This window comes from Phoca vitulina, unplaced genomic scaffold (genome assembly GCF_004348235.1).
Source record: "Phoca vitulina isolate PV1807 unplaced genomic scaffold, GSC_HSeal_1.0 scaffold50, whole genome shotgun sequence".
Lineage (NCBI taxonomy): Eukaryota > Metazoa > Chordata > Mammalia > Carnivora > Phocidae > Phoca > Phoca vitulina.
The window spans coordinates 10259350-10284658 of NW_022589753.1; the positions used below are offsets into that span (position 1 = coordinate 10259350).

At 52.2% G+C, this 25309-nt stretch overlaps 1 protein-coding gene across 1 annotated transcript in view; it reads left to right on the forward strand.

Moving 5' to 3' along the window:
* The window catches only part of NFATC2 (nuclear factor of activated T cells 2), a 138693-nt gene that overhangs the window by 94080 nt on the left and 19304 nt on the right, over positions 1-25309 (forward strand). The window contains exons 7-9 of the mRNA XM_032387614.1: positions 1268-1323; positions 1723-1849; positions 3748-4437. Coding sequence (XP_032243505.1) covers positions 1268-1323; positions 1723-1849; positions 3748-4437 — 873 coding nt within the window. The remainder of the gene's footprint in view (positions 1-1267; positions 1324-1722; positions 1850-3747; positions 4438-25309) is intronic.

Sequence of the window (25309 nt, forward strand, 5' to 3'; positions counted from 1 at the left end):
GCAGACATACTCATTACTCAGGGCTCCAGCTAGCTCATTGCCTGTGTGTTGTTAAGATCATCTACACCGCATCAACTTTGGTAGCAATCACAGGACTTTATTAATTATTATTTGGGGAAATATGTTCTATACTAGGAAGTTCAAATAATGCTTGGAAACCAGATTTCTTTGGGTGAACCTTAAGAGCCAAGCCTATAGGTTCATATCTAACCTATCACCGAAGATGTTAATAATTGTGCTTAAAGCAGGGGAGAGGGGTTCTGTGGCCAAATGTTGGGACTTGGTGCTTACCCCAGCCCACCTTGGAGAGTTACACTGCCTGTGAGCAGATTAAAGGCTCTGAGAAGTCCTGCAGTAAAGAAACCTATTTGACATTGACTCAGCATTTTCCAAATGCTTATTAGCTTTAGAATTTGTTTCCCACCCTCATAAACCCATTTAATATCCTTCAGAGCCAGCGTTCCACAAAGCACCCTGGAAACACTTGTGGAAATGATTTGTTTCAGTCAAAAACGGCCTAATGGCCAATGTAGGTGGTCAGATAAAGCAATCTGTTATTTGCAAATGCAGAGTTTTATTTGACTCGTTGGCCCCAAACTGAGGAACTAGTGCTCTTCTCCAAGGAAGGAGAGTTCACTCCTGAGCAAAACCTCTCATCGATTCTTGTAATGAGTCATGTGAAATCCAGACCGTTGACTGGAAGGTGGGGGGTGGGTTCCTACGTTTCCATCCTCTCCAAGGGCTCAAGAGGTAGGACATTGTTTCAGGCTCTTAGGGCGGAATATGTGAGCCACTTGTGTTCTCAGACAATCAAGAAGCCATGTCGGGGGCAGCAAGTGATCTGTAATAGGGCCCCTGTGACCGTCTTGGTGTGTGCAGGACACTTGGAAATAGTCTTTGGTTGAACAAAGCATATAGTGAGGTATCATGTATAACGGTCTATCTTTTTTTAAAGAAAGATACAAGAGACATTCAAACATAATAGCAGTGGGATGATGGGCAATTTCTGTTCTTTTCCTTTTCCTTGTTACCTACTGGTGCCCAGGTTTCTATTGTCGACATACATTCCCATTAGAAAAAGAAATACACAAATATAAATAAAAATACACGTATGTTCAAATAGACACACATAACACAAACACACGTATACACCTTGCTGAAACGATAGAATGTGTAAACCAAGATAAATGTAAGTTGGTGAGTTTTGGTCTTAAATCTTTGGTTTCTAATAGTTCCTTCAAAGTGTGTCCTTTTTTAATTTTTCCAGATGGGCAGCAAATTTGGGAGATGGAAGCTACGGTGGATAAAGACAAGAGCCAGCCTGTAAGCACCTGGACGAGATGACTGAGCACCCTGTCATGTCCCCCTCCCACCTCCCTCATGTTCTCTTTCCTTCCTTTTTTCCTCCTTCATCCAAGTCCCAGCGCTTTGGAGCTAACAGGCACTCAGTAGGTATTGAATGGACACATCAGTTGAACATTTATTGAGCACCAGGCCCTCTGATTTGTAACTGTGGCATCGTGATAGACTTTGGGAGAGTAAGTGGCAATCCTTTGTTCACCCACAGCTGGAAGGTCAAGTGCCTCTTAGGTAGAATCTCGCCTATAAACGTACAGAATGTGTCTTGACTCCTTTGAGAGGAGCTGGCTTGATGTGCTTGGGGCCTTGCTTAGGAATGTAGGCATTGTTGCAGTTAAGTTGATGATAGCTCCTTCCTTCCAGAACATGCTTTTTGTTGAGATCCCTGAGTATCGAAACAAGCACATCCGTGCATCGGTGAAGGTGAACTTCTACGTCATCAATGGGAAAAGAAAACGAAGTCAGCCTCAGCACTTTACCTACCACCCAGGTAAGAAATCTTCTCTGGAGGCCCCTTTGGTGTTGAGAGGTGAGGTAGGACATTGTCCTCAGGTGAGGACACATGAGGTCTGCTCCCAGCTGGGTGACCTTGGGCAGGTGACTCAACCTCTTGGAGCCTCCATTTCCTCATCTGTCAAATGGCACCTTCCTTATAAGACTTAAAGAAATCAAATGCACGTAACGTGCTTAGCACAGCGCACGGTAAGCAGATATGAATGATATTAGCTATTACTAATATTTTTCTTCTGGGGGTGGAGGCAGACGAGGAGGGAGGCATGCGTGGACTTGTTCAACAACATGACCTCTGTCCATGTCTTAGATTTGCTCCTGATCAGGGGACCGAACCCTCCCTGAAACCTGCAGGCTCTGTAGTGGACCCCGCAGTGGGTAGTCTCTCTGCGGCCCTGTGGATTCCTGGGTAGATAGCCAGGCCAGGAGGTCTCATTCCCACAAAGTACTGCAGTTCCCCAAGGCTGACACAGGCCTACCAGTCACATTTCCAGGACTGGAAACCTATAATCCGAGACTATCATCCAGAGTATAATTTCCACCCTGTGACAGCGTCACGTGGAGCCTCTCATGCCGGAAGCATGAGACCAAGGGGACCGTCCTGGAAGCCCAGGCTTGGCGGGGCTTGGCTTTGGTGGGGTGTGTCCAGAGGCTTGTCTGGTCTCTCTGGCCGTGGCACCATCTCAGGACTGACGTGATAAGCCGTGAGTGGCAGGGGCCTGCGGGGGCCCAAGACTATGGGAGACAAACTCTGGGAAGGTTCTAGACAGCAGCTCAGTGATCCTTGTGTTCTACGGCACTCTCACCTCGTGCCTGTGGTCAGGAGGCCTCCCTGGGCCCGGCGTTGGCCCCTGCCTGTCTGGGGCCGAACCTCCTCGCTGCCTCTACTCCCTGATGCCTGGCGATTCCCTGAACTTGATTAGCGTCCTGTCCCCACTACATTCGCTCCAGCGAGGCAACTGGGTCCTCAGCTCCTGGGGCTGGCAATGCTTTAGGAAAGGATGCTGGGGGAGGACAAGGTCTGGAGACCGTCCTAGGTGCGGAGATGAGCAGGTGTGGCCAGTGCTGGTGGGAAGATGATTATAGTAACAACAGCAAGCACTGAGTGCTTACTCTATGCCCGTCTGTGTGCTAAGTACCTTTCACACGTCTCGTTTTATCTTCCTAATAACCCCATGGGGACAGGGGGTGTGCTTGTTACTGCCAGGTAACAGATGGGGAAACTGAGGCCCAGGCCAGCAGGTCTCGTTTCCCCCAGAATGCTACAGAACTAAGGAGGTGGATCCACCCCCATTTGGTCATTTCCTGTTTCCTGAAAACCTCTGAGTGTCACTTGAGCACTAGGCGCTGTTTTAGGTGTTCAGGGACACAGCATTGAACAAAACAGACCAGAAAAATCCTCCCTTAGAGGAGCCGACAGTCCAGTGGGGGCGGGTTGTTCAGATAATAAGTAAGCACAGGAAAGATACAGATTATTTCAGGTGGTGTTAAACATTACCAAGGACAGCAAGCAGGGAAGGGGGACGGGAGCCACTAGGGCAGAAGGGGGGTGGACATAATTTTCAGTCAAGCCTTCCTCTCTGAGCTCTGCCCCTGGGAAAAGCCCGAGAACGTCCCAGGGCTGAGACAGACCTACCAGCCGTCTCTCCGCTATTGGAAAGACCTACGGTTCACGATCATCGTCCGGGGTCAGATTTCTCCCTACAACAGTTACACGGGGAGGCTCTCGTCCGAGGCTAAGACATGACGGAGCCCAAGTGTCTGCTCCCACCTCCCGGGACTCCCGAGGCCACGTTCCCAGCCACAGCCCACTAATCCTCTGCGCACCCCCGTGGCTCACTAAGAAGGGTGCGCCCCGTGTGCTTCTCTCTCTCCCAGTCCCAGCCATCAAGACGGAGCCCACCGATGAATATGACCCCACCTTGATCTGCAGCCCCGCCCACGGGGGCCTGGGCAGCCAGCCTTACTACCCGCCGCACCCGATGGTGGCTGAGTCGCCCTCCTGCCTCGTGGCCACCATGGCACCCTGCCAGCAGTTCCGCTCGGGGCTCTCGTCCCCCGACGCCCGCTACCAGCAGCAGAACCCGGCGGCTGTCCTCTATCAGCGGAGCAAGAGCCTGAGCCCCAGCCTGCTGGGCTACCAGCAGCCGGCCCTCATGGCCGCCCCCCTGGCCCTGGCGGACGCCCACCGCTCCGTGCTGGTGCACGCCGGCTCCCAGGGCCAGAGCTCCACCCTGCTCCACTCCTCCCCGGCCAACCAGCAGGCCTCGCCGGTGATCCACTACTCGCCCACCAACCAGCCGCTGCGCTGCGGCAGCCACCAAGAATTCCAGCACATCATGTACTGCGAGAACTTCGCGCCCGGCCCCGCCAGGCCCGGCCCGCCCCCCGTCAGTCAAGGCCAGAGGCTGAGCCCGGGGTCCTACCCCACGGTCATTCAGCAGCAGAATGCCACCAGCCAAAGAGCCGCCAAAAACGGACCCCCGGTCAGTGACCAAAAGGAAGTATTACCCGCAGGAGTGACAATTAAACAGGAGCAGAACTTGGACCAGACCTACTTGGATGATGGTAAGACGCTTGCTTTTTCTCGTTGCCCGTAAGGACGGGGCCCCTGAAGCATTCCCCCCACCCCAGCTCCCCTAGCAAGTTCACTGTGTGGCCTGGGTGTCTTCCTTCACCCCTTTGGGCCTCCGTGTCCCCCTCTTTAATTTAAGGGGGTTGAAGAAGAGAACCTTTTAATGCCTCACCCGACCCTGTGCCCGAATCCTTTCCCAGCAGGACTTTTGGGGCGGCTGGTAAGAGGTTTAGATTTCGCTACAACCAGTGCAACAGAAAGAGCAAATGAGGGCAGTTCTGGCTTGAAGGAGTGTCCCCAGGGTCATGAACTGGGGCGGTTTAACCGCTTCCACTGTCTTTGCATTGCCAAGTAGAGACCAAGAATAGACCAACCGAAAGGAAGGAAGGCGAACCTTTTATTCCTGGAGAGAGAAAAAAAAGTCCTGCTTGCTAGCCCTCTTTTGTGTATCAGGGGGAGGGGGAGGGGGAGTGGAGAGAGGGAAGGAGCAAGCTCGCTGAAAAGTGGAGCATGAATGGGGGGCTTGCAGGCAGGCTCGGGGCATATCTGTGCCGTGGAGCCGAGGAACAGAGAGGCGCATTGACGGGAGGGAAACAGCGGGCTTCCGTTGTGGTGAGCTGGGCTGCTGGGGTGGTTGGGCCAAAGGAAAAGACTCAGGGCGGCTTTGTGTGAGTCTGTAGGTGCCTGAGTTTGTGGGCGTGGGTGGCGGGGGCCAGGAGGGGGGACCAGCAGCTGGAGGGTCGTCTTGGCGGAGTGGCTCTGTCTGTGACGGTGGTCTGTGATCTCAGGAAGGAGGGGCCCGCTGTGCTAGAGGACTCACCTGGGATCAGCCAGGTGCCGCTGCAGGACAGAGAGGGCGGGGCCGGCAGAGCTGCCCCCCCCCCCCCCCCCCGCCCCTGGGGGGCGGTGCCAGAGATAGGAAAACAGGTGGTGTGAGTTTCTTAGTAGAAGGAAAACCTGCACCCCTGGCTGCCATCCGCAGCTCCAGCTTCACCTTTTATAGGCAGCAGCAAGTGATATACTCCGAAACGTCAATTACTTCAGAAAATTTACTCTTGGGAACCCAGCCAAGTAATAGGAAGTAAAGCCAAAAGCTTCCAAATGGCCACAGCAGTTATCATAAAAACCAGATACTGAGTATCCCACACTTCGGTGGCAGGAATCCTCTGGTACTTACTCGGAGACTGTTGACTTTTACTTTTTGCGAAGTTTTGACAATCTGGGTGATCTGGGGGTTCCGGGATTTCTGGTAGTTTCTACATCCTCTCTCTAGTAAAACTATTGATCACAGACTTCCCCCAAGGCACATCAAGCAAAGATGTCTTGGGCCACTTAATATAGAGTCAAACTGTCCTTGCAAGGCTGACCTCAGGGTGTTGCTGTGTTAATAACTGATCTGTCTCATCCTGAATATTCAGACACAGGTTGAGTTAGGGTCACTGTGCTCGGTTTTAAAAGGGAGACCCAGGTGCAATCCATCCTTGAACAATTTACACTCCAGATGGTGAAGATAAAATTTTGGTTGCTTATTTGAAAGGGAGCTATCTTGTAGAAAACCCATTTCATGCATAATGCCAAATGCAAGCGGATAAATGAAATGTGGCTGTAACCAGACCTCTCTCCACACACGAGCTTGGGGGATGTGTCAGGGATGAGGTGCTTTCTAAAAAAAGTGTCTGAGCAGGCCTAGGTAACTTTCCCCAGCTGACTCTGTGTCTGGTGGTTGGTTTGGTCTCCCAGAGTCTAGATGTGTGCCGGCCCCTCCCACCTGTCTGTCATTCCGCGTTAAAGACAAACGGTGAGGGTCTCTGTTAGAGATGGCGAGTTAGTCCATGCCCTGGCTCTTAGGGATTTATCAGTATCCAGATGGTCATGACTCACCTTCGAGGGTCTGTCATGGCCCCAGACCCACAGAAGTGCTTCCTGTGTTCACAGAAGCCTGAGTTGCGGACAAAGCAGCTGAGGATAGAGACCCTTTAGGGCCTCCTAAATGCCTTTCTGAACACAGGCAGGTTCAAAGTCATGGTGAAAGTGAGCTCTTGGCGGGTCAGTAACATGAGTCAGCCCTAAGGATGTCTCGGAGAACTGAGTGCAGTGAAATTGCTTCTCCTGATGGAGCCTTTTCTTGAATACTTTCTGCACAAGCCCAACTCCATGGGATTTTAGGAGATATTCTCTGAAGTGAGGGTTCCATGGCTTAAAAAGGTAAAAAAAAAAAAAAAGAATCTGTAAAACCAAGTTTTAAAAAACTTGTTTACTGCAGGACTTCTCAGTGCCTTTACTGCACTCATGGACGTTATCAATCTCTAAAATGAGAGATGTAGCCCTTTCTAGAATTACTCAGTCACACGTAAGAGAACGTGCAACTCCAGGGGATGCTGGTCACACTGCATTTTATTATTCTCGCTGTGAATGGAATCCTAGAGTGGTACAACATAGGCAGACCTGGAACCTCTGTTCCCCAACATTCTGGGGAAATAACCTTGAGGGAGTTTCGGAGTTCAGAAGCCCAGTACTGCCCCCAGCCCATACACCTGTATTCATGCTTCTGAGTTCTTTGGCTTCACGTGGGGCCAGAGCAGGACAAGGCAAGAGAGTAATTTCTACCTGTGTGGCTTCCAAAAGGCAGCAAGGTGGCTGCTGGGTAGATGTTCAGTACTTGACCGGCGGTGTCCCCAAGCCTCTGTACAACCCAGGACCAGCCAGCGTGGCCAGCTGTGCCCCGTGGAAGCCCCAAACAGCGCCGCCACTGCGGCTCCCAGGAAGAGGTGTGTGCCCTTTGGTCTCCCGACCGCCGAGATCTCAGACCCCTCCAATGGAACATGCTAGGATTCCACCGTTGGCTTCGTGGATGTGAGATTCAGACTTCTCAGTTGACTTCTGACAGGCAAACTGGAAATCCCTGAGTCATTTCTCTAGTCCGGTTGGGAGACATCCTGGGTTGGGAAGCTCCTTTTCTGTGCCTTTCACGGATTACGCCAAGGGGGCCCTGCCCACGAAAGCCGTATCTGGCTGCCCAACCAGGAATCGGCATGTGCTTCCGGTGTGCGGGGATTTCTCCCGTGCCCTTCATGGGCCTTCAGATTCGGGCAGAGTGTGCTTTCCTTGGAAAGTTCGAGAGAGCGGGCTTAAGTGTTTCGAGGGTCAAGGGAAGGTTCCTCGAGCTGGAAAAGGAAGGGGTCACCAGACTCAGGTCCAAACATAACAAATCATCTTTGAAGTTGAACGGGCCACTTGACTGTGATCCCTGGAAGCCCCCACGTTTGGGTTTCTTTTCCTGACCCTTTGAGCATGGTCCAGAGGGTCCTGTCCGGGCCTTCCACCTGACTCTGTCACGTTGCATTCCTGCACATAGACCATGTGTCTGGGCCGCACTTTGTCTTGGAACTCCAAAATGCAGCTTCTGCTTTCTCCACTCCAAGGACTTGAGACATTTTCAAAAAGTCTCATTTTGAGCTGGCAACATAAGTGAGATTCCAGAGCCACGTGCATCCCCACCCCTTCCTCTCCCTACGCTCCTCTACCCACACCAGGCACTTTCCGTAGTTTTTCGGAAAGGTAGGCTTTGCACACGCACTCCCTTGTTTTTTTCTCTGTCCTCTTGTCCCTACAACTTCCTTGTTCCGAAGTCCCCGGTTTTGCCTGAAAAACACCAGCAGTGAATGCATTCTTCCCTCCTTCCCTTCCTGCCTCCACCCTCTCTCTTGTTAGCCCTCCCTGCGGATAGGCTTCCCTCCCTCCCTCTGTCCCCTCCATCCTGACCCTCCTGCCCTCCCCCTGCAGCTCCCTCCCCACCCCTAGCTAGTATCTGGTTACCTACTCCGTGCCTGGCACTGTTCTGGGACCTGGGTACACGGGCGAACAAGTCAGATGAAGTCCTTGCTCGTGTGGGGTAATTTTTCAGGAAAGGAGATAGACATTAGTATGTAAGGTAATAAGCATATTTCAGATGTTGATAAAGGGCCATGAGGGAAATTGCGCAAGGTTAGGAGCGAAAGTGCGGCCGGGTGGGGGTGGTGTTGGCCCCTGAGACCCAGTGCACAGAAAGGCTGCTGTGGGGAGGTGGGGACAGCGCTGGCGGGTTTTTGTCAGTGCAGTGTGATTTGATTTACCTTTTAAAAAGATGACTCTGACTGTGTTTGGAAAATGGACCGCTGGGAGGCAAGAGTCGGCCAACAGGGGCTTTACTTTGTTTCAGACAAAGCCAGATACAAAGAGTGAGAATCTGGCAGCCGGCGGGTTATGGAGGGGTGACGCGTTTTACAGAAGGTTGCCTGACGCGTCCTCTCACTAGTGCGATTATTTAAAATGTGACTGGAATTGTCAAAACGGGACTAGTTCACAAGTAGCTCTTGGATTGCCGCTGCCTGGAGCGATGGGGGGCGGGTGGTTGTGCCTCATCGGCCCAGGGCCCTTGGATCCGGCAGGTAGGGAGGGGGTGTGCTGCACAGGCCCAGGCAGGGGAGAGGCATGGACAGGCTCCGGCCGGGGCCCCCGATGGCACAGTCTCTGCAGAACCAGGGGCTCTCGGGTCATCAGGCCATCTCACCGCAGGCTCTGCGTGGCGGGCCTATGCCATCCGCCTTGAGGTTCAGCCACAGACGAGAGGACTGAGGGACGGGGGAGGCTTGGGACTCTCCAAGGAGTTCCTCGATCCCATTCTGGAAATGTCTTGGGGAGAAAGGATGTGGTCTCGGTGACGCTGGAGCATCCGCCGGTGGCTCGGGAGGACGGCAGATGGTGTGAGCGTTCCTACAGGTGCGAAGAGCAGAGACCAGTCTGGTTTTGGATCTGCGTCTCTGGTCTTCGTGTGAACTACTTAAAAAATCATTTATTGTAATACATTGAATGAATTTGAATATCTCTCTACATATTTCAGTATCGAGATACACGCACATTCAGAAATGAGTCGCGTACTCTGATTACCACCTGGACCATGCATGACATGGAATCATGGTAGCACCCCAGCAGCCCCCATGGGTCCCCCCTCCTCTGTCCCATCCCACAGCATGGTCACTCTCCTGGCCCCTAACCCCAGAGATTGGTTTTGCCTTTCTGTATAGAAGGAAGTCATACAATGGTGCTCATGTGTGTCGGCTTCTTTCCATCAACCGCGGGCCTGGGCGATCCGGAGATACCATTGGGCGCAGTTGGGGTTCGTTCATCTCATTGTTGTGGATCGTTCCACTGAGGGACCATCCTGTCGTCTCTGCACCCATGTTTCTGTCGATGGACATTTGGCTCATTTCCAGTTTTATGAATAAAATTTCTGTGAATTCTTCTTTGGGTGCCCACACACGCGGTCAGGAGTAGACCCGTGCCAGACACTCTTCCCAAGTGGTTGTGCCAGTTTATCCGCCCACGGCAGGCACGGGCGGCACAGGAGGTCGTCCGAAGCGTGGTTCGTGCTACTTGGGGTCTGCCCTCACTGCTGATGAACATGCCTGGTGGTGGGGGGTCCAGCCTGCAGACCCCGGACACACCAGGTGGGTTGGGTCTCAGCTACCGACACTCTCCCGGCCTCTGTTTTCTCACTCGTGAAAACTCCACCTGTCGCTCAGATACTCAAACTGCAAAAGATGCACGAAGATTTGAACTTGGAGTTTCCAGCCAAGGACATAAGACTCAAAGATGTCCAGCGCTCACTCTTGGCTCCATTAATCACAATCGTGATGATCACAGTAGCTCTGCTTCCCTTCAGGTTTCTCGTGGTGCCATCTCCAGGCTTACCTGTATCTTGGCCCCTGTGGCCTTTTTTGGTTTGACAAGAATATGCAAAAAGCAAGTAGGATAAGCCTTAGGAGAAAGCACAGATCTGTGACCGGTTTTCCGGCAGCGAAGAAACACTGTAGATGCTCTGTTCACCTCGGGGGCCAACACAGTCCCAAGTTTCACGGTCCCGAGCTCCCCCCTCCACACCCAGGGAAAGACCTGGCAGGGAAGGTGAGCACTGCTGGCCTGGCCCAGGGAGGTCAGGTGGCCGCCGACAGCTTCCTTTCTCCCCTTGGAAGAGCCACTCGGGCACGGTGGCAAGGGCTGCCCGCACCCCTGTGGAATGCTCCATGGAGGTGGCTGCTTAGGGCTGGCAGGATGCGCGGAGCCGAAGGGTCAGCCCCCCTGCAGAAACCGTGCAAGGCGGTGGCCTGCCCTCATGCCTTCTGTGTTCTGCGTCTTGTTTTCATCCTCCCCTTGCCTTGCGTCCAGTTGTCTGTGTTTACTCAGCGTGACTCCCTGTGACGTGAGACACCAGCTTTGAGTGTCCGCTCCACCGCTGACTTGTGCCCTCGGGCGGGTGACTGCCTGGCTGTGCCCCCACCTCCCTGTCTATCCCGTGGACACGATCCCCCCTCCTCCCTGCCGGGGCTGCCGTGAGAAGTGAGTGGATACGTGCTAGAAGGGTGCTTGGCGCAAAGTAACGCTCCATAAACGTTAGCGGCTGGTTTTGTTTAGGAGCTTAGCAGACTTCTTGCAGAACGCGGCTTACATTTTTAAAAAGTGTGTTTGCATAGGAAAATAAAAAATTGGCTATTTTGGTCTTTGGGGATGAGGACCCTTAGGCCCTGTCCCCTCACGTGGCACGGGCTCAGGGGGCCCTTCCCAAGCTACCTTCTGGGGACCTCGGGATGTTTGCACGAGGAGCTATGCCAGCTGCCCGAGGACTGCTGGAAAGGCCAGTTAGCGTGGCCCCCGCTCTGCTCCCCTGGCAGAGCGTGGACCAGCGGCCCAAGTTTTGCTAGTCGTGCCATTGGCAGAGGGGCCGAGGGAGTCGGAAGCCGGACCCACCAGCACGTGAGAACCCGGCCAGGGGAGAATGGACAGAGGGATGCGCAGGAAGGGGGGAAGGAGCTGAGGGGGCCTGGCACAGCTTTGTTCAGCAGGTCAGGAATCTTTCCTGGGGCTGCCCAGTGCCCACGGCAAGCCTGTGACAGAGCAGCTCCTGTAGGGGAGGGGAGAGGCGTGCACAGCCCACGGTCGGCCTGGTGCTGCCGCGTCGGCCCCAGGAGGGCTGGGGGAAGCACGGGGATCGTGGGTTCTAGTGAGGACCGAGCAGCGCGGTTGCCTGGAGGGGCAGCCCAGAGGCCACGGACACCTCGAGAGTCGGCTTCCGGTGCCTGTGGATCAGGGCGGTGCTGTTCACCAGAAACCAAAGCCAAGTTTAATTCACATGGCCGCCCTTAGTGGGCGCCAACAGAGTCCCGCCCTGGCTGAGGTCTTTGGTCAGCATTCTTTCTTAAAGTTCATTTGAAGATGTTTATATTTTATTTAGGCAATATGTTCACATGCTTAACAAAACCGTATAAAAGGATCCGTCCAGCGCAGTCTTGCTCCCATTTCTGCCCTGCCCCCCTCTCTAGCCTTCTAGAACAGCCTTTCTCAACTTCATTTTCTTTACCACCACCCTGTCCGGCCAGGCTCCTTTTGCAGTTCTTTCCTATCAGTGCCCCCATGGGTGTCAGCCCCACAGATACACTATATCTGCTTATGATATATAAGATTTCTTCACTCCCTAAGTCCAGTCTTCACCCCCTTGGGAATGCATGCTACAGAGTTTCTTTATGTAATCACAAGCAGGTGCAAATATGTCTTCCTGTTTTCCTCCTTCCTTCTACAAAATGTTGCAGGTCTCCTCCTGGGTCCCCCGTGGATGGGGAGTTGGGTGTCTCTCGTACAAGCAGCACGTGTGAACCTGTCACCTGCTGAAGGGGTGGGCGGGCATGTCAGGGGCTGGTTCTCAGGAATGGAAGGGCTGCTCTGAGGGTCCAGCCTGGATTCGGGGGCCTGTGGGGTGGAGAGTTTCTGGGGTCATCCTGCCTGGCTTCCTTTCATTCTGGCCTCACCACTTCACTCTCTCATGGCCTCAGGCAAGTAACTTACGATGATGGCCCCGACTCTGAGGGTTCTGGTAAGAATGGAAAAAGGGAGCCTCCTTGGAAGGAGAGCACTTTGCCCAGTACCTGGTATGCACGGTGAGTGCTCAGTGGTTATCGGAATACTTTACCACCACCACCACCACCACCCCCCGCATCATCATCATCATCATCATCATCATCAGTTCTGGGCCATTGCTATGGTCTGAAATATTTGGGTCCCCACAAAATTCATATGCTGAGGCCTAACTCCCAAGGTGATGGTATTAGGAAGTGTGGCCCCTGGGAGGTGCTTAGGGCATGAGAGCGGAGCCTCCTGAATGGGATTGGTGCTCTTATGCAAGAGACCCCACAGAACTCTCCCTAGTTCCCTTCTGCCATGTGAGCTTATAGGGGAAGGCAGCTGTCTATGAGGAAGGGCGCCGAATCTGGTGGTGCCTTGATCTTGGAACTTCTCAGCCTCCAGAACTGTGAGACATAAATATTTGCTGTTTCTGAACCACCCAGGGGCTTGTTATAGCAGCTGGAACAGACTAAGACCGCCATGCAGGTAGTCAGGGCCGAGCTGGGCTTTGAAGAAGAACCCAGAGGCTGACTCAGCCTGTGTCCTTATGACCTTGCTAGGCTACTTCTTGTGAGTTCAGCAAAGGATATTTACGGTCCTACTAGAAAATTCCAAAGTCCAGGAAACTGCTTGCCTAGAGACGAGCCCACAAAATTCCCAAGGGCTACTGCTGGAAGATCAATTAATGAGCTAATAGCAGGTCTGCGTCCCTCTCTTTCAGGAGACGGAGCATCATGTAGGTACCTCCCTAGTGGCATCTTTATTTTGCCCCTCTTGATATTTCCCCACCTTCTAAGAAGCTCAGATTTCTCGCTGTGCCACTTGGGTGTCCTTTGATCCCAAATGATGTGTACTTTCTGTTGCTAGCTCATGTAAATATAAGGAGCCACCTTCCAGTGGAGTCCAGACCCAGAAATGCTCAGCCATCTTTTTGAAATTCTGCAGCGCAGATGTTTCCAAAGGAATGTGCTCTTGCCTTTCAAGGTCAAAAGCTACCAAACCACAAGAAAGTCCATTCTCAGACTCGCTGTCCACTCAGCCTGCATTCCAGAGCAGCATCTGACCCACAGAGAGCAGACAGGGCCCAATAAAGAGGACCAAGAGAGACATCACTTGGTGTCATCCGATGGCCCCACAGTCATCCACCAAAACCCACGCTTTTAGCTGTTCTGAGTCATTTGTGTGGCTATCATTTCTACCTCCAAGTGAGGTTATTGTCTTGTGGTAACAAGTGAATATCCTTGTGCAGGAATAAGGTGATCAGTAAAACAAGATTTATGGGTAGATCAGCACCCAAACCTGCTTTGAAAAGCTCTTCTCTGTTTTCATGCTTACTAGCAGAGAATGCAGAAATGCTGAGGCTCACTTCCTCCCTAGCCAGTGTGCTGGGCATGCCCGAGACTTTGCTCCTTGCAGGAGGACACAGTGACTGTTGTGAGCATCTTTACGTGGAGGACTGTGGTTGTGGTGGCTCTTTACTCGCCCCAGGCCACAAGCCAAGATAGTCCAGAATTTTTGTATTAAAAAATACGACACTTCACTGTATCTGGGCTAGCTGTAATTTGTTTCTCTCTAGAAAAGTAGAACTTGAAAAGCAGTTTAGTTGCTTGAGGCTATGAGTTAGATGCATGGCCGTTAATCAAATCTTCTTTTAATGCTGCCTTTTTCTCTGTACTCCCCACCCTTTCCCCCATCAAGAAACCCATTGCAGATAAACAGTAGAGCTTTATTTACCCAGAAAAAAAAATCTTTTATGAAATAGCCCTGGTTTCACTCCGTTCCGTAGAGTTGAGATTTGGGTGCATGTTGTTTTTTGTGGCCTTTGGGCATAGTGCTGGACTCTTCTCTTGCCCTGGGCCCGTTCAACTTTATTTTAGCACGAATTTTCTTTTACTTTTCACCCTCTCAGGAAAAAAAGAGGGGCTTTGTTCTCAGGGAATGATGAAACCATTTCTCTGGCCCTTCTCCATCACATTCTGGACACCTCTTTAATTTGTCAGGTTAAGCTGAGCCTGGGCCTATAAAGGCAGGGCTGGGGCCTGTTTTGCCCATCCAGGATGTCAGGAGTCTTTCCCTGGGCAAAGTCACCAGCAAACTGAGGCTTGAGATTCAGGAATGAAGTCTGTTCAGGTCCTCAGCAACCAATCCTGCCACTTTAAGGCTTCGGGATGACATCTGCCTCGTCTCTTTCAACGGCCAGCCGTGAAATCGGATCTCTGGCAAGCAAAATAGAGCACTTCCTGGTCATTTGACAATAGACGCTGAGCACCCTGACTTGATTTTATGATGGGATCATCTGTTGCAAGTGGTTTGGACTTACGTCCCCGGCGTTCTGCAAAGCAGCAAATGGGTTTCATCTGAAGCCTGTTAGTTCCGCCATCCCAGGAAAGTTGAAAGGACACTCCCTGGTTGTTAGTTCCCAAAACTCTGGACAGAGTGGAGGTTCCGTTGCATAAGCTGACTTATGTGGACGACGCCTTTGAAATGTTCCGCAGCCGGTTCTTATAGATTTCTGGAGGTTGACGGTGTCTTTTTGAATTTTCAGCTTTACTGGATGCCTAAAAAAGAATTGACCCAAAGTTGATTAATGCACCCTTTCCACTTCTTACAGATGGATCGAGTTGTGGTCTGCTTCAGTACTTGGAGGAGGGGCGGCCAGCTGGTGCTCCATGGGCTCCATCTAGCCTGCAGATATTTTGGTTGGCCCACACAGTATTTTAAGAAATATTTGGATTAGACGCCAACGTTTAAAAACCAGGAGATTGCACATAAAAATACAGATTTCAGGCTTTTCTTGGAAAATCCAAGAATCGGCCGCCCTGGGCCCCACGTTCTGCATGGTGGCTAGCTGGAATCAAAGTCAAGGCTGGCCTACTGTAGAGACCACCTCCGTTAGAGCACATACCTGCTGTCGTCTGCAGCCCCCCACCCCTCCCTCCTATCTCCTGAAGATGGATGCTGTGTCTTTTGTGGTTTGCCATCATGCTTGTGCTGTTGTTTCTCTTGTACTTGGCCGACCTCACTCAGTCAAGGTTTCTTTCTGACCTGTTAGGCATTTGAATTGGTGACTCCTCTTCTGGAAGGGCCACTCCCATCCGTGGCTGCCTCACTCAGCACTTGGTAGACAGCCGCACTCAGGAGGTGTTAGCTCCCTCTGTCTTTCTTCTTTCTCCCTCTTTGTAGCTGGGGGTAAGATTTTTTTTTTTTAAAAAAGCTTTTATTATGAAATGTTTTGAATATACACAAATCTAGGGTAGCACGGTGTACCCACGTACCCACCACTCAGTGTCGACGGTTATCAACACACGGCTGATCTGGTTTCTTCCATACCTCCATCATCTCCCACTCCCATTTCGTTGTAGTATTTTGAAGCAAATCCTAGACATCAGAAATCCCAGATAGCAGAACCATATCATTGCATGTGTAAATATGTGCTATGTATCCCTAAGAGAAAAAGATTCTGAAAATACTCCTAATATTCTTAGCATGTATGAAACTTCGTGAAAATGCTTTAATATCATAAAATATCCGGTGTTTAAACTTCCTGTTGTCTCATACCTATCAGAAAGGGTTTTTTTTTTTTTTCCCTTTGTTTTGTTTTCATTATTTTATAGTTGGTCTGAATCAGGATTCAGACCAGGCCCATACCTTGTAAGGTGGGATACCTTGGTTTCTCTAAGTCTGCTTTAGTCTAGAGGTCCCCCCCTGAACTGTTTTTATTATTATTATTTTGCCATTTATTTGGTAAAAAACCAGCTTCTTTATCCCATGAAATTTCTTACAGTCTGGCTTTTGGCAGTTATATTCCCAGGGTGAGGTTCAGCATCCCCATCCCCCCATATTCTCCCATTTCTTGTAAATTGGCAATTGATTCTAGAGGCTCAATTGATTCAGGTTCCACTGTTTTGGCCAAGATGGCCTCATAGCTCCTGGTGGGTCCTTTTGTCAGGAAGCACATGATGTCAGGTTGCTTCTCTTTTGGTGATGTTAGTAACTGTCCATAGGGCCAAACTCCATTGATTCAATGGTGCATTAATGGCAAAATGGTGATATTCTGTTCTAATTCTGTCTTCCCTTCCTCTTCTGTTAGTTGGAAAACTTCTATAAAGAGAAATGTCCCTTCATCAACAATGGTAGAATTCATATAGGAAAAGAAGGATGAATGCTTGATTCTTTCCCTTTATTTACCAGTTATTAAAATAATGGGTCAGTTCCTTAACATCCTCCAGGGGCAATCAATTAGGGTTTTGTGTTTGTGTGCGTGTGTGTGTGTGTGTGCGCCATAATGAACTCATAGATTTAAACATAATTGATGTTTTAAGATTTTAATAGACTTTTTTTGGGGTAGTTCCTTTTGTCCTCAATATTTGATGGACCTCAATAATATGACTTCCTCTCCTTTCTTTCTCTGGCTTAGCAATGTGCTTTTCCTGAGGTGTTGGGGAGGAAAGAATCCTACGTGTAGACTCAGGGTTATGATCCCTACATGTGTGAAGGGGAGATCATAAAACAGCGTTTGCCTGCCAGCCGATGGAGGTATTCCTCAAAGCATTAAGGAGTCTTTAGCTTCAGAACAGTTGGAGTTTGCAGGACAGGAGAAAGTTACGTATTGATTAGGTATGTAGGGCTCCTGTAACCAGAACCCGAAATTAACAGCAGCTTAAACAAGAGAGATGCTTGCTTTCTTACATAACGCACGGGCGTAAGCAGTCCAGGGCTGGTATACTGGCCACGAGGTGCCAAGACTAGGCTCCTTCTGTCTTATCATTCCACCATTCTCAGGGTGGTGCCCCCATCTGCATTGTCCAAGATGGCTCCTGTAGGATGTTTATCAGCATCCCTGGCCTCCACCTACTGGATTCCAGCCCCCCACCTGCCCTGCCCCAGTTGTGACAGCCAGATGACCCCTGGGCATAGAGAATTGCCACTAGTTAAGAACCAGCAGTCTGAAGGATTTAGTGCCCGATTCTGGTGGAAACAACGCCTTTCTAACGTTGAATGTTGACCAAGCTATGTGGTTTTTTGGTACGTGGGGGCCCACTCTAGAAAAAGCCTGTTATTTGTAGACTAGAGAATTCTTAGATCTCTCGGGGTGTGTAAAGCCACCAGGAGCTAGTTCCTCGCTGTGTACCGTGGATTCACTGGTGAATGCCCGGGACAGTGGCTTCAGGGTCAGATGCTGAGGAGTCGTCGAAGTCGAAGGAAGCTTGACTTGGAACCTGCTCTGCCTCCTCCTTGCTTGTGGCCTTGGGTGAGGCATGTGTGAAAAGTGCCCCACAAAAAATGGGGAGGGCTGGTAGTATGGGTATCGCCTCCCCTAGCATGGGGTTGGTGGGCTGGCTGCCTCAGGAAGCTGCCAGAAGCCATCTTGTTTGCTTCTAATCGACTGCTTGCCCATTCATTCATTCCTTCTTTGAAAAGATATTCACTGGGCACCTACTGTGTGCTGGGCTTTGTGCTGGGCGCTGGAACGCAGCGGTGAACCCAGTGGACGAGGCCCCACTTCTCACGGTCTCTAGGGGAGAAAATGTGCATCAAAAATCAACCAATAAATAATGAGACTTTCAGCTGGGGCTAAGTGCTCTGAATAGAATAAATGAAGTGATGGTGGGGGAGGGAGGAACTTCAGATGGGGACAGCCAGGGACAACCTGCTTGAGGAGGTGGCCTGGCCCTGAGACCTGGAGGAGGAGGTGCGGGAAGGGAATTCCAGGCAGGTGGAACAGCATGTGGACAGGGCCAGAGCTGGGGGAAACCTGATTTGTGTGGAGGGCAGAGAGAGGTCTTGGGCGGCTGACAGCCACGGCCAGGAGGTGAGTGAAAGGGAGGTTTTGAGGGTAGGCCAGACCACACAGGGCCTCAGAGGCACAGCGAGAGGCCTGGATTTGATTCTGGGAGGGAAGGGAAGCTGTTGGCAGGTGGCAGGGTGGGGTGTGTGTTTGCTAGGCTGGCAAGTACAGGAGATAATTACGACAACAGTCTCTCGCACTTCGTGAGCACCGTTGGAAGGCAGAGCCTAATTATCATCTCCCGTCACAGCCACGAGCCCAAGCCGAGAAACAAGGGGAGGACTTGTCTCAACCACAAAGCTAGAGGCCCAGAGGGGCTGTCAGAGGTGCCCGCACATCGATGACCTGAGAGAGTCATCTAGATACAGTTCATAAACAGAATGGAGCTTTGATCTTGGGCCTTTTCGCTCCCTCCATCTGATGAGACTCCAAAAAGCGGGCCTTCACGGCAGACCCGCCAATCTGCCTGCCTCCTGGACACCCCCACGTGGATGCCCCACGGGATCCGATGCCCACCCCTCCCTGTCCCTGTCTCCCCTGTCGGTATGGCTGCCTAGGGAATGTGGGGGTGTGGCCTTCGGCAAGTTACTTAATACCTGTGACCCCAACTTCCCCATTTGTAAAGGGGGGATCATAACAGTGCTTTGGGTTTAAATGACGGACACGTGGCCAGTCCCTGTAATGGGCAGCCACAGTAGGCACTTGGCAGGGAGTACCTGGCGCCTCATCGTCTCCCCTGTCACCATCCTCATCTGTCCAGAGCCAAGGAATGGCCCATCCCTACATCTGGGATATGCCAGCCCTTTGTTAACATCCTCTCGTCCGCTCCGGGTTGAAGCCATCTGCCCAGACACCGCAGGGAGCCTCGTCTCAGGGCCCCCGGCTCATCCGCCAGACCCGCCCCCTCCCTGAGTGAGGGGCGCGGGTGTGGGTTGCCGTCTTGCCCTCACTAGCAGACCACCAGAAGCAACTCATGTGCCTATTAATAAGACACAGTTCCCAAAGAGGGTGCCGAGCAGCTGAGACAGGAGTTGAGGGGAGACCTCTTCCTGTTTGTGTTTTTATACTTACGGATTTTTTTCTTCTTCTTTGCTAGCTGCATGTATTCCTTAAGAAAATTGCAAAGAAAAAAAGAAAGGGAACACAGTTCAGGTCTGAGAAAGGATCCTACAGGCTCGTACAAAAAACGGGGGTTTCGAAATGGAAAGCTGTTAGTTCTGCTTACGGGTGCATCTCACCATTTGGATGCGAAGTTGGCCCTCTTGTCCACCCCTCTCAGCTTTGAGTGGAGGATGCCATGTGCCTGTGCCGAGACTTTCTTGCCTCTGAACTTGTGCCCATACCATAGTCTCTGCCTGGAATGCCATCCCCTCCCTCTTGTGCCTTCTGGAGTCTGGCCAGCATTTCGAGGCTCTGCCCAGCTCTCTCCTCTCTGCAGCGGGGAGGGGTTCTCCTCCTCCAAGTCCTGGAGACACGCACGGCCCCTGGCAGATGCTGTTCATCACTATACCTCTTAGGGGTTTCTGTTTTTTTTCTTCCTGGCTCAAGTCCAAGTCTCTGCGTGGGAAGGACTACCATCTCTGACTTGTCTGTACCCACAGCTTCCCCTGGGATGGCTTTGCACATAGTAGGTCCTTGGCAACATTTGCTCATGCCCCCATATGCTCCAAGCCTCACGCAGCTCCCTGCAGGTAAGACGTAGGGAATTGAATGAATATCTGAGAACAGAATGGACATCATGTGCTGCCTGGCTTTTAAATGATGTAAAACTGTTCATCCTAAAACAACAGTAATACTTATTTTTAATAATAATAATAGTAGCTAATACTTTGATGGCACTCATTGCGTGCCAGGCACTCTGCTAAGACCTTACTGTACTAACTCATCTAACCCTCACAACAGCTCATGAGGCAAGTACTATTATTACTCCCATTTTACTTTATTATTTTTTAAAGATTTTATTTATTTGACAGAGAGACACAGTGAGAGAGGGAACACAAACAGGGGGAGTGGCAGGCTTCCCACGGAGCAGGGAGCCCGATGGGGGGCTCCATCCCAGGACCCTGGGATCATGACCTGAGCTGAAGGCAGACGCTTAACGACTGAGCCACCCAGGCGCCCCTATTACTCCCATTTTAGAAGTGAGGAAACTCTAGCCCAGAAAGGTTAGGTGACTGACCAAGGTCACACAGATGGTGAGTAAATGTCTAAGTCGTTCTTTCTCTGTTTTTGAGGCAAGATGCTACATCTTTCCGTGGGAGTTCAGGCGTGGAAATAAACAGCCCCGTGACACCTGCTAGCAAGGTTCGATAGTGCCTTAAAGCGGGGGACAGATTGTGTCCCAGTCCCAGAATCAGGCCTCATCAGGACAGCTTTGGAACCCTGAGCTGTGAGCTTTTCAAAAAGGCCTGAGAGGTGGTTTGAGAGACTCGCGGTGAGGGGTGTGGGGGGGTGGGGTGGGGTGGGGGGGGTGGAAGGATAAATCCAAAGACAGAGCTGCAAAGTGGCAGTGAGGAATGTTTAGCAGAACGCCCATAAACGAAAGATGTCGGCAGTCCCCTGCAGCCTTCACAGCAGTGTTTTCACGATACCCAGTGTGAGTGATGGGGGCATCTCTGTTGTCTGGCATGCCAGGGCCTGGCGCTTCCCGCAGCAGCCTAGTGCCTCGGCCTTGAACGTCCCGCAGGGACTGCGCAGGAGGGGAGGCGGCGGCCAGGCGGTGGGCTCCCTCCCAGCGCCACGCTCCATGGGCCTCGGGCCTCCGTGGGCCTCCCGGCGTCCAACTGGCCTCCGGGCTCTGCGGGCCTCCGGGCTCTGCGGGCCTCCCGGCATCCGACGGGCCTGGCAGAGGCCGCGGGGCCCACAAGAACATCGATTTCTCGTCCCCAGCCAGCCGCGCTGCCCAGCGCCGGGCCATCCTGCGGTTGTTGTGACAGCAGAACCCAGTGCCATGGAAACGATTGTGCAAGGCCCGAGCAGGCTGCCTGGAGAGAGCGTGTGCGCAGTAGCCTCGGCGCGGCCCTCCCGCGCCCCGTGATTCTGTTGTGCTTGGCCGGGGCCGGCGCTGGGCTCCGCGGCGCTCCTTCTGCAGGGAGACCCGCGATCCCCTTCCCTGTCCGCGCCAGGAGGCTGGCCCAGCTGGCACGCACGCTCCTCTTCTCTCCGCCGGGGCTGCCCGCCAGCTCCCGGCTCCTCCCGCAGATAGCGGGTCCCCGCGGCCCGGCTGGCCGAGAGCGAGGTGGCCGGGGACGCCCGGAGTGGGCATCCGAGCTGGCCTGGGCTTCCCTCTGTAAACAGCATGGTGTTTGCATCCCGGGCCTGGCCAGGGCTCTCCTCCCGCTGCGGTTCCAGGTGTTTCGGGGTGGGGGGGGGGAGCGGAAAGCAGAAACCAGCCCTGTGTTCTCCAGGCTGCCAAGCTTCTGAGAAGTTCATGCCTCAGCCCAGGAACTGGAACCCCCTTCTCCTGCCGACCCCCGGGGGCCCCTTTCAGAGGCAGGTACCAGCTCCCCCACCCTGGCTAGCTTCCTGTTTCACTGTGATCAGAGAGAAGGTTCTAGGGATGGTCTCCTGCCCCATCTGCAATTGCCATCCCTTTACTCAGCGGCCCATCCCCTAACCCAACTCCAACTGTTGGGTGCGCAAGGCCCGGGCCTCACCCCAGGATGGTCTCTTGGCACTTGACTGTGGCCAGAACCACTCTGGAAAGAGCTTCCTAAATTCACACTCTAGCTTACAGCCCTGGAGCCCTTGCTGCTCTAAGGGGGTTGTTGGCTTTTCAGGGGCCCCTCTGTGTGGCCAGTGTTGGCAGAGGGACAGAAGTAAAGCACTCTGTTTAAAGTCATTCTTGCTGAGGTGGGAATGCCTGATAAGATCCGGGCCCCCTCCTGGGCCAGCTTCACATTTCCAGGAGGGGCTCATTCACGCCAGCAGGTCTCTTAAGGAGAAATGGGACGGGGTGTTTTCATGTGGAGGTTGGCACCTCCAGTTTCTATTTTGGAATGTTTGGCGTCCTGGCCCAAACTGCTTGCCCTTGAGTCTGTTCCAGTCAACACTTCTGCTGAGCGCCTACTGTGTACCAAGCCGAAAACAAGTCAGAGGGTATCAGCTTAGTAACTCGTACTGTGGTTTGTAGTAAGGCGAGTGTAGGTGTGTGTGTGTGCACATGGGTGTGCATGGGCTCACAACTGCGCGTGCCAAGGAACAGCCCAGGAGCCTGTATGGGCAGGAGAAAGCGGTTGGCCCAGTCCGGTTCTCCTTGGACTTTGGGGTTAACTCTGATCATTTTAGGCCCAAACAGAAAGCTCTGTCTTTACCATTAAACCGAGGTTTGTGGGCGAGACAAGAGTGCAGGGTAGGGCGGTGGCCAGTTTGCGCCCTGGCGTCACCGCCCACATTGAAATCCTGGCTCGGCCACCTGCTGGCTCTGTAACTGTGAGCGAGTCCCTTCAGCTCTCTGAGCCTGGGTTTACTGACCTACAAAATGGGAATGTCATAACATCTACTCGTGGGGCCTTGTGAACGCTGACTGGTCAGTGCATGTAGATGTCGTAGGACAGGACCTGGCAGCCACCAGTCACCAGTCACTGACGCCCGTGACCAGCCAGGTAAACGGACAGGTGCTGGACGAATGAGGGGAGGTCCCCGGGCTGTGGATCTTGCAGCCTAAGGGAGAGTAGGGATAATACGTACGACAGAAACGTGCTTCAGATGGTGAGACAGGCCATGAAGGAACAGGGGCTTCGAGACACAATAGGAAGGCCTCTCGGAGGAGGCGGCATTCTCCTGCCCCAGGTGTGTGCTCGTGGCCCTTCCCCATACCCTGAAGGGGCGCTGCTTCCCGCTGCTCTCTGAGCACGAGGTCACGTGGGAGGCAGCAGGGAACGGGGCTCATCTGTCTTCCTCGCCCTTCGTCCCTTGCCCCCTCCCCTCCCCCACCTCCTTCCTTCTCTGCCTCTCCCCCTTTCCTTCCTTCCCTCCTTCCTTTAAGTACCAAATTGCTTTTATTACCTATATGTAAGATATAAACACAATACGAATATTGTGTCCCTACCTTGAGTTTAAAGAAAAAGAACATAACCCCTGCCTCGTAGCTCTTTCGTCTTTAAAAATTTTGTAATTTGCACACCTTTCAGTTAGGTTTCTCAACAAGATCGCTCTTTAAGAAACTTTTCTCTGATTTTCACTGTCACAGTGAAAAACGAGTAATTCTTTGATATCGAACCCAATGCTCAAATTCTCACTTGTCTCCTAAGTGCCCTATTTTCGCTCTTTTTTTTTTTTTTTTTTAAAGCTTGTTTGACTCTGGATCCAAGGCAGGGCCCACGCTTTGTGGTTGTTTGACGTGTGTCTTTGTCTCTTTCCTCTGCTCATGTCGCCGTGCCCTTTCCCCCCTTTGCTGTCATCGAGTTCGTTCGAGAAGCCAGGTGGTTCGCACATCGGCTGCTTCTGCACATCGAAGCCCCACGTGCCTCTGATGTGTTGTTCCGTCCCCAGTATTTCCCGCAAGTCACTAGCGAGACCAGGGGCAGGATCAGACTCAGCTTGCTGTTTCGGGGGAGACCACCTCACGAGACGCGGTGTGTTCCTCCCCGTGTCCTTCCTGCAGGGCTGACAGCCGGGGGTGTATCCTCTTCACCCCCCCGCCCCCGCCTTCGAGTCATCGCTGTCCTCAGTTCTGTGTCTGGCACTTCCGTTTCTTTCTAATGTTTCCACCTGTTTGATTCTCCACGCAGTACATTTAGTTTTGCCTGCTTGTGAAGGTTATGTCAGTGGAATCATTCTGTAAGAAGTTTTCCGCAGCTCGCTTCTCCCCTCAACCCTGAGATTCGGATGTTGTCATTTTGGTAGCCGGCATGCTTTCCTTTTCTCTGCCGTGTGGTATTCCATCGCAGAGCTCCTGCATCCATCCCCCCGGGAGACCTTTGGCCGTTTCCAGACTTCTCCCCTTTGCCAGCTATGGACAGTGGCTTCTGGAATACTCTTTCTCTGTCTCCTGGCACACACACCAGCTGGAAATGCCAGGTCACTGGGCGTTCACAGGTGCCATGTTAGTAGACAATACCAAATTGTCTTCCCCAGTGGTTGTCCCAGTTTGTACTCCCACCAATAGCACAGAAGTGATGCCAACATTTGGTATGGGAAGATTTGTAAGTGGTTTTGTATAGCTGGTACGTGTGAAATGATACCTTTTGACGAACAGAAATGTTTAATGTAAATTTATTTTCCGAAAGGTGTGAACTTTTTTGAGCATAGTTTGAGGTGGCGCTACCCCAAATGCGTCATTGGACCGGGAGCTTATTAGAAATGCAAATTCCAGACCTGGTAAATCAGAAACCCCAGCGTGGGGCCCAGCACTTTGCTCTTTACAGGCCCTCCGGGTGATTCTGATGCTCCTCAAGTCTGAAGGACGGGTTTAAGAAACCCGATGACTTAACCTCTCCTATATCGCATTCCAATATGTCGTAGTCTTTCCGCCCTGAAGTTTGTAATGATTTTGTGTCCAGTATAAGGTAAGGTTCTCGTTTCATTGTTTTCCGTATGGATAACCAGTGGGCCCAGACCATCTGTTGAGAAGTCCATGCTATCCCCACGGGCCCGTGATCCAGCGGTGGTGTGAATATCATTTCCACGTAAGCCTGGGCTTCCTCCTGGTCTCTCGGCTTCGTTCCATAGATGAGTTTGTCTGTCCCCGGCGACGGTTCTTCACTATAGCTGCTTTGGAGATGGTCTTGGTTTCTGGGAGGGTCAGTCACCAGCTCATTGTTCTCCAGAAGTGTCTCTGCTGTTTGGGGACCTTTGCTTGTCCGTGGACATGGTAGAGTCAGCTCGTCAGGCTCCACAGAATGGCACTGAATCTTTACATTGACTTCAGATCACTGAATCTCTAGCTCAAACAGGAAAAAACAGACACTGTACAGTATTGTATTTTTGTGGAGTTTTTCTAGAACCTGCTCAAGGTCATCCTTCAGAACAGGAGGAAAGAGAGAGCCGCCTCACACAAGGGTTCGCGCTCATTCCTAGCCACTGACCCTGCCCCGTGGGCTGGGATGAGCCTCATGAGCTCACGATGGCCGTGCCACCTGCCTCCCCCCGCAGAGCTTGGCAGCTTCAGTGGATGCGTGCTCAGGGTCAGGAAGATGGAGGGC